General features: G+C 35.8%; 1 protein-coding gene across 1 annotated transcript; it reads right to left on the reverse strand.

The window, feature by feature from the left end:
- Positions 1 to 1,497: 1,497 nt before the first annotated feature.
- LOC101432465 (olfactory receptor 6C2-like) lies at positions 1,498 to 2,442 on the reverse strand. The gene has a single exon (XM_004483061.3). It carries the CDS (start codon positions 2,440 to 2,442, stop codon positions 1,498 to 1,500), a length of 945 nt encoding a protein of 314 aa, XP_004483118.2.
- Positions 2,443 to 10,137: the final 7,695 nt, after the last annotated feature.

The following is a 10,137-nucleotide window of genomic DNA, read 5'->3' on the forward strand; positions in this document are numbered from 1 at the left end:
AAAATCTTCTCACTGATGCTTGTAGGATTTCCAAAGACATGTAAAGTAATAAACACATAGGAATCAATTAATAAATTTCATTCTGCCCACCATAAAAAGAGTTAAATGGAAGAAATGCATTAATGTTATAACAAAAACTAATCATTGATTTCAATTTTTTGACACATTTAATTCTCTTTTTGAGGTCAAAATCCATTTAAATATTATAAATAAATTTTGACTACATTTGATGCTGTTTTTGTACTTGACAAAAGCATTCTTTAAACATACTGGAAAGGTAAGTGCTACGCATAATAAAGAGAACAATGTTGACAAAGTCTATGGTTTCAGTATTGGCCATCAATAAAGCATATAGACAGATAAAGAGAAAGCACAGGCTATTACTACATGGTGGATGTTTCATGTTTTGGGGGTCAAATGGGATGGGAAGACTAGACTTGCCAGTAGGAGTGACTTTGATAGTGAGAAATGAAGGATAAAGAAATGAATGACAAAGTCGAAGGCTGAGGAAAATATTTTTTTGACATTGAAACAACCAATGGAAATGTTAGATATTAAAAGAGACAAATGCATGGAATGAAGAAGGATGGGGAGGTGTTTTAGGTGAGTTGTATGAACTACTATTTTGGGGAAATTTCTCTGATAAACAGTTTGTGCTCTTTCAATATTAACTATTTTGATAAAAATGTGTTATACATTTATATATAGATTTTCATATTCCTTTTTTCCCTAAGTTTCCAAAATCCAATATACCTACTGATTTTATTTCCTTGATGTCTTTCACTTCATTTCTTGACATTGTTTGCTTTTTAGGCAACACACTGTATTGGTACTTCAGAATGTGCTCCTATATTTGGCAGGTGTTTTGCTATACCAAAATACATAAGTTCCTCAAAATACTCATTATCCATTTTCACTGTTATTTATTTTTTAAAAAGCTAATAACATTTTAAATTGTGGTTATTATTAATATGCAAAACCCATAACTTTACAGTTTTAATATTTATATGTTCTTCCATAATTTTATGGAAAAAAATGCTTCCATGACAAAAATATGTATCTCAGTTCAAGTTTAATTTTTTGACTTTTTAAAATAAACTTATTTATTTTATGGCGTGCAGTGGAGAATTCCTTTGCTGATTTCATTCTCTCCTCTATTTATTGTGCCTGAAACAATTCTTGCTTAAAGAAATTACTCAATGCTTATTTGAGTGTTCAATGAATAAATTATTTGTAAGGTTTGAGTTGGATGAAAATTAAGATATAATTTTTTCACTTGTGCTATGATTTGGAGATAAAAATTTGTTTTATTTTAGTTTTTGTTGTTCCTAATTTGGAGGTAAAACCAGGATATGTTAATATATCTATTATGGTTGGATGTGTTTGAAAAAGAGTTTTGTGAGAGAAAGAGTGACTGGACCCATTTGACCTGGAGTGTTTTTAAAATGTTAACTTGATTAGAGATTTAGGGAGTTTACTGTATATGTGTAGTAGACTTCACAGTCCCTGTTTCTTTGAAAATATTGCAATTCTATTGATTGAGTCACTGAAGGCTTGTTTTACCTGCTTGTTTCTCAGGGTGTAAATGAAGGGATTGAGCATAGGAGCGATAGAAGTCGTGAGCACTGATACACCCTTATTAATCGCCACTGAGTCTTTTGCTGAAGGATTGATATACACGAAGATGCAGCTGCCATAGCTGATAGAAACCACAATCATGTGGGAAGAACAGGTGGAAAAGGCTTTTTTCTTTTGCTGGGCAGAGGGGAATCTTAAGATTGTCTTGATGATATAAATGTAGGACAAAACTACACACATTAGTGTTATGATGAGGGTCAACACAGCACAGATAATAATAGTCTGTTCCATGAACCAAGTGTTTGAACAAGCAATCTTCAGGAGGGGAAAAGCATCACAGGCAAAATGATCAATGATGTTAGAATCACAAAAATCCAGATTTAGCCCCATGCCAAGTGGGGGGATTATAATCAACAGGCCAGCCAACCAACAGCAAAAGACAATTCTTCTGCAGACTGTGCTGTTCATGATAGTCACATAATGCAGTGGTTTGCAGATTGCCACACAGCGGTCATAGGACATGGCGGCCAGGAGGAAAAATTCTGTTATTGCAAAGAGGTCGATAAAAAATACTTGGCTGGCACAAGCATTATAGGTTATAACCTTGTCACCTGTTGCTATGTTATACAAATATCTGGGAATACACGCAGAGGTGAATGAGATTTCTAAGAAGGAGAAATTTTGTAGGAAATAGTACATGGCTGTTTTTAGGTGATAATCCAATATAATAAGGGAAATGATAACCAGGTTCCCTGTTATACTCAACATATAGGTGAGAAAGAGAAAGAGAAATATCAGAATCTGCAATTGTGGTTGGTTTGTCAGTCCCAGCAGAATGAATCTTGTTACTGTACCATTTCTCATTATTGACTCCTAACTTCTGTCCAATCTGCATGTAATAGTCAGACACATTTTATTAAATTGTGTATCACTGGTACTTAATCTAAATATTCATATTTTTAAAAAACAAAAATCCTACAGTTTTTAAAATTACTCTTTAATTCTGTATTTTGGAAAGGATTTCTTTTGGTTGCTACTGGTTTACAAATCCTTGGGTGTAAAGATTCATTTGATTCTCAAGAATTCTCTTTTTGTTATATTTGCTTGACATGTTATTCCTTCTTAAAATGCTATTATATGAAAATAACTTGGGTTTACCATGTTTACTTCCAGTCAAATGAAGTTTCTATTTTAGCTCTAAAATTAGACATTTTTTTTCTGCTTCTGTTGATGTATGTTTTCTCCCATGAACAACTCTAAATTCTATATATTCCTGCCAACACACACTCACACACAAACACACAACTTGCCCAGCTTCCTTCTTGCTAAAACTGACTCAGACTCCTCTGTCCCAAAGTCATCACATATACTACATAGTGGTGTGCAATACAGAGAATTTTACATCATACTGTACTTACAGTTTTTCTTTAATGCAGGTCCTCTGAAAACTAGTTTCAAAAACACAACAGATGATATTTTTTCTTCAATCCGTTTCTTGTTATTTGTTAGTATTTTCTTCATTCCTTTTTACCCCTAACCATTCTGACATTGGCTATGTATTTTCATCAGTTCCTATGGTTCAAAAATTGTCTTTCAGTTGATGCTTATTAAATTTGCATCTTTATTTTTAATGATGTTCTTTGATTCTCAGATACATGTATTCAATCTGATATATCTACTGGATCTTATCACATGGGCTTCAAACTCACCATGTCCCAGATAAAACTCAGCCTTCTCCATCTTTTATTCTTTCTCTTGATATGTTCCTTTAAATTGAGCTAATAGGCTGCATTTATTGAACACATTCCGTGTGCCAGCAATTTTAGTAAACACTGCTAAGAAAATACTTTTCCCTGTTCTCAACTCACCAGGGTAACCACTATTCATCTGCTGATTTTCCAGTTTCTACTTCAAGCCTCCTGGAAAGTCTCCACTAAAAGCCTGTTGATTTTATATTCAATCCCATCAATGAATTCCCACAAAAATCAAAGCTTGCCACTACATAAGCACTTAAAAAAGACTACATGTTTGTGCAGGTCTTGAAATGTAAGTGTGTGTGTGTGTATTTACCTTAATAACCTGCAAAGCTAATGCAATCCCAGATACATAGCCAGTGTTCGGGAAATGTTTCTAAATGAACTTATGTATCACATGTGCACCTATAAAACTACTTGCCTTTCTATTTAGACTTCAGATTCATATTGTGCTGATAGCTATCTTGTCTACTTAAATTTCTCTAGATCTTTGAATCTGTCGTATTTTCTTTTGACATTTCTTTAAAAGAGAATCAATTTTTCTTCTTTTGTTTACTCTCTCAGCTGCTTCACATCTAATGAAAAATTAAACTGCCCTCTCTTTGCCTGATCTTCCAGTGAAATAAAATCTTTTAGCTTTGCTGATGGTACTTTACCTAACAGAATGTCGATCTGTGAGATATTAAAAGCAGAAGGCATGGATTATGTGATTCTATGTTTGTGTTAATAGCTCTTCCATAGTCCATAGATTGTTTTCAGACATTGACAACTAGTTACATAACTAGGTACTCAAGTTGCAAATTACTTTACATGTACTATATATCATCATTTACTGCAATTAATTTATTTCATCATTAATGTTCTATCAGATTTTAGTTAATTTACAATTGTTATATATCCCTGCTTTCATTTTCCACTAGTATTAAAAATTGCTCTTTGATATATCCACATTGATTAACTGATGTTAAAAGCATATTAGACTTTACCTGTATTTTTCACAATCTATTTTGAAATGATGTGTTCTTTTACTGATGTGGGGATAGAGTCAGTTCTTATTATCTGAGTTTTAGTACAGTTAAGGCCTTCTCAGTGTTATAGTCCAATGTAAGGAAGAAATGACCTATACTCATGGTTAGCCTGACACAAGTAGTACTCTCAATAAATTTAAGGACAAATTCAATAAATATATTAGATCAAATTGAGATGTAGAAAAATGTTTTAGCTCCTTACTTACCTCCTTCCAAATTGCCTTCTAATCACTCATGCAACATGTGTATCACTACGTAAATTTATTCATCCTTACACACTTTGTACTTTATTCAATGCTCTAAAAACATTTGTCCTCTCTTTCCAACATATCACAAGGTATAACACAATGAGATTTAAAGGATGACTCATAGGGAAATGTGACTAATTGGTTTCTCTTTATTCTACTTTGAAAATATATGTTTGAAATTAGGACAACTATCTTCGATGGGGTTATGTCTTTGGTGTCATTGTTTGGGAGATAGAGAGGTATGCTCATTTAATTATATGCAAATATACATCTTTTTAAATGTGAGGTTGCTATATAGATAACATAATTCTGTGTATCTATCACATTTAAATTCACTTAAATGCTGATCTATTCTCATACATAAAAATTTCCCAGATAATGACATTTATATGTCCAAAGAAACTACATTTTATTAAATGAAATAAATGGATGCTTTAACAAATATAGAAATTATCACTCACATTTTGATTTTTTTTAGAGGTACTTAAAAATTTGTGTTTTTTTTCCCTGATTTCCAAAGTTTATGAGTAAACTCTCAGGCAGGTTGATGTAATTAACATGACAACCATTATTTCACTTACAATTTTGACTGTCAATCATATTCTGTCGAAGCTCATCAGATCCTGTGACTTCTAAACTGAAAATATAGTTGGGATGAGGATTTTCATATGAATATCTGGTCACTTTTGCTTGTAAATCCAAAACCACATTCATGACAAATCTGTAATGCATACAGCTCTCAGAAATATCCATCTTCAACCAATTATGCAGCCTTGCTTGTTGTTAACTAGTAAAACACTGTTAAAAATAAGAAAAAATGATGTATATATGAGGGTGATTGAATGTTAAGATTCCTCTCCTGTTTTATGAGCATTGCTCTTCTGACCTTGAAGGGCAGGGAAGGAGTTGACAACATCTAGCATGATATTTGCTTTATATGATAAAAGTTCAATTATGTAAAAAGAGTTCTTGGTAACCCATGAACAACAACATTAGGGACAACAAAGTCCCTAATGAATCTTCTGTGCAATGAAATTTGGGAAAAAATAGCATGCTAACAAAGCTTCTTTGGAGACAGTGTCCTTGGAGACAGAACTTTGAACATTAGCAATATGATTTGTGTAATTGGATAAATAACTTGTCAAATGTTCTTTAACCTTTAAAACTATTGCAATTTACTTTCTATGTAATTATATATCATCATTTATGACAATTAATTCATTTCATCATTAATGCTCTATCAGATTTTAATTAATTTACTATTGGTGCCTAAAACATCGATTTTTACCTGTATTTTTCACATTCCAAAAAATATTTTGAGAAAGGCATTCTGATTCACATTCATTGGAATAATTTCCAGAATGTATTTTCAGGGTCAAAAAGATATGATATATATTTTTTGATGAAAACATAATAAAGTTATATAAATATTTGTTTAACAGCTTTGACTATTATTGATTGAAGCATTCCTGGTTACTTATTGTTATTGAATAGGTGATTTCCTTCATTTTTTTTACATTTATAATGTTTTACATTTACATGTTCACTAATGTTACAAAACACAAGTATAACTCTCAAAGAATTTTACTTGTGTATATGTTGGCATAATATTGACTATCTAAATCAAGATATAAAACATTTTCAACACTTCAAATGATTTTCCTCTTTCTCTTTCATATGTGCCTCTATCCACAGAAATAACCACTACTTCCAACACCAGTTGTTATTTTTACCATTTATTTCACTTCATATAAGTGGTTTCCCACAATGGGCACTCATTTGTTTCTAGATTCTTTGATTCAACACAATGTCTTAAAGATACATCCATGTCATTTTATTTGTAAATAAGATAGACTTTTAAAAAAATTTTAAAAAGATACTTAGATTATATAAATGTTACATAAAAACTGTAGGAAATTCCCGTATGCCCCACTCCCTATCTGTCCCATACATTTCCACATTAACAACATCCTTCATTCATATTCTATATTTATTACAATTGATGACCACATAATGGAGCATTGCCACAAGTGTGGATTATGGTTTACATTATAATTTAAACTCTCTCCCACACATTTTTGTAAGTTATGATAAGATATATAATGACCTGTATCCATCACTGCAACATCATTCAGAACAATTGAAATGTGCTGAAAATGCCACAATATTACACCTATTTTTTTTAAAGATACTTATGTTACATAATTGTTACATAAAAAGTATAGCGGATTCCCGGTGCCCATCCTCCACTGGAGGCAAAAGCCGCCTTGGGAGCTGTTCCGTGGCTGGAATTGAAAGCTCCACTTCCTAAAAATGGGGAAGGAAGAGATGGTTGGGCTCCGGCTTCAGCTACTGATGAGGAAAATTCAGTGGACTAAAGTATAATCCTGAGAACAGCTAAAGTTTGAGCCTGTTCAAGTCAGAAAGAGGCTGGGAACCGCCATTTCAACTCTGCACCTGGCACAAGGGAAAGTGGGCAGACTGAAAATCCCAGTGCTGATGGGGACCAGCTTCTTTCCATCCAGGTCAGATTGCAGGTCTAGCCTAAGACCCAATGCCACCTCCAACAGGTAGGAAGCTTCAGGGACTTGTGCCACCCTTTCAAGGAAATTGCCTACCAAGCCGCAGAGGCCAGTGATTGTCCTACTCTGGTGGTGCAAGCAAGCCCAGAAGCTGTTCTGTGACTGGAATTGGAAGCTCCATTTCCTAAAAACAGGGGAGGAGGAGACAATTGGCAGCTGATTTCAGACACTGATTGGTAGACTCGGATGACTAAGGAATAACCCTGGGAACAGCTCGGGTGTGAATTTGTCCAAGTCAGAAAAAGGCCGGTGGCTGCCATTTTGACTCCACTCCGAGCCTGAGTGGAAGCCAGGCTAATCGAAAATCACAGTGATGGTAGGCACTGGTTTCTTTCACCTGGATAGGCCTGCAGCCCTAGCCTAGGCTTCAGCCTCACCTCTGGCAGGGAAGACAGTGGCTATCTCAGTACCAGTCTATCCAAGTAATTGAGGGTACCTTTGGATGGCACAAACTGAATAATTAGAAGTCTACTGGGGCAACCGTGGTCATCTTGGACCTGCACTGTATAGATTGCTGCCCACACCTACAGTTTCATCCATGCCCCAGGCAGGGAAGAAAGGGATATGAAACTTCATCAATCTCTGGGCAGCTACAGTCTAGTTTGAATCTGTCCCTACCTCTAGGAAAGGAGAAAGTTGGAAGAAACTTCATTGGTCCCTGGCACAATGAGGGCAGCTTGAGCCTCCACAATTTATAGCACCACTTACATCCCATCAAGGGAGAAAGATCAGGAAGTGCTAAACTAAATTACAAAACTGCACCCAAAATAAAAACTCTAGTAATCTAGATGCCAAGATACCTACCAAAAATTATAATCCACATCAAGGAACAGGAAGATATGGCCCAGTTAAAGGAACAAGATAAGCCTCCAGATGACATAAAGGAGTTGAGACAACTAATTGTAGATGTTCAAACAAATCTCCTTAATAAATTCAATGAGATGGCTAAAGAAATTAAGGATATTAAGAAGACACTGGATGAGCACAAAGAAGAATTTGAAAGCATACATAGAAAAATAGCAGATCTTATGGGAATGAAAAAATGAAATGCAATAAATGAAATTAAAAAATTGGAATCATATTACAGCAAATTTGAAGAGGCAGAATAAAGAATTGGTGAGCTTGAAGAAATGGCCTCTGAAAGTGAAAATACAAAAGAACAGATGAAGAAAAGAATAGAAAAAATTGAACAAGGTCTCAGGGAACTAAATGACAGCCAGAGATGTGCAAGCATACATGTCAGGTGTCCCAGAAAGAGAAGAGAAGGGAAAAGGTGCAGAAGGAATATTTAAAGAAATAATGTTAGAAAATTTCCCAACCCTATTGAAGGACATAGAGATCCATGTCCAAGAAGCACAAAGTACTCCCATCCAAAAAAAAATCCAAAAAGCCTAACTCAGAGACATATTCATCAGAATGTCAAAGGCCAAAGACAAAGAAAGAATTCTGACAGCAGCAAGAGAAAAGCAATGCATAACATATAAGGGATATGCAATAAGATTAAGCACTGATTTCTCATCAAAAACCATGGCGGCTTCATGTTACTCAAATGTGGCCAGTCTCAAAGCCAAACTCAGCATGTAAATGCAATGCCTTCCCCGCAGCATGGGACATGACACCCGGGGATGAGCCTCCCTGGCACCGAGGGACCACTATCAACTACCAACTGATGATGCAACTGGAAAATGACCTTATACGGAAGGTTCAATGCGGATCAGCAGAATATCCCTGTCTACATAAAATAACATGACTTTAAAATGCTATTTGACCTAATGTAAGGGGGAAATGGAAAGGAGAAATGAGTTTATATGGCTACGAGTCTCTAAAAAAGAGTCTGGAGGCTGGCAGAAGGATTGCCCTTATGCACAACTGAGCAGAGTCGGAGAGACAGATAAAGCAGATACAACCCCCAGGTATTGGTTCCTTTGAGGGCTAAAGAGACCCATGGGAGTTATGGTCATGGCCGATGAGGTTAACTACCAGGTCAGATGGCCCCTCTTTGGAAATGGTGTCTATGTGCGATGAATCTGGACTCAGATGGGATCTCTCTTCATAAGACTTTCATGCTAATGTGCTGGAGGTGCAGTTAGTGTTGGGGTTTAAGATATATTTAGGGGATTTGAATCTCTGGACTGACAATGTGATAGCCAGGTCCTGAGCCTCAACAGACTCCAGCACCTACAATCTGATTTATTGGACTCACCACACTCAGCTAAGATGGAGTTGAAGAAGGACAACCACCACACCATGGAGCCTAGAGTGATTACAACTGAAAGTGGGAGGATTGCATCCAGCATCCATGTGGAATCTGAGCCTCCTCTTGACATAGAGGTGCAATGGACACAACCAATCCAATGTCCACATAGAAGAGGTGGCATTGGATTGGGAAAAGTGGACATGGTGGCTGATGGGTATGGGGAAAGGCAGGAAGAGATGAGAGGTGGAGGCATCTTTGGGACATGGAGCTGCCCTGGATGGTGCTTCAGGGGCAATCACCGGACATTGTAAATCCTCACAGGGCCCACTGGATGGAATGGGGGAGAGTATGGGCCATGATGTGGACCATTGACCATGAGGTGCAGAGGTGCCCAAAGATGTACTTACCAAATGCAATGGATGTGTCATGATGATGGGAACGAGTATTGCTGGGGGGGGGGGGGGGGGAGAGGTGGGGAGGGGGGGTGGGGTTGAATGGGACTTCATATATATATTTTTAATGTAATATTATTACAAAGTCAATTAAAAAAAAAAAACCATGGCGGCAAGAAGATAGTCATCTGATATATCTAAGATACTATGAGAAAAAAACTTCCAAGAAATAATTTTATATTCAGCAAGACTGTCTTTGAAAAATGAGGGCAAAATTAGAATACTCATAGATAAACAGAAACTGAGAGAATTTCTAAGCAAGAAACCAGATTTTCAGGAAATACTAAAGGGTGTGCTA

Source organism: Dasypus novemcinctus, chromosome 12, assembly GCF_030445035.2.
Source record: "Dasypus novemcinctus isolate mDasNov1 chromosome 12, mDasNov1.1.hap2, whole genome shotgun sequence".
Taxonomy (NCBI): Eukaryota; Metazoa; Chordata; class Mammalia; order Cingulata; family Dasypodidae; genus Dasypus; species Dasypus novemcinctus.

Coding starts and splice junctions, on each gene's coding strand:
- LOC101432465 (XM_004483061.3), bottom strand. CDS start 2,442: ATGAGAAATGGTACAGTAACAAGATTCATTCTGCTGGGACTGACAAAC.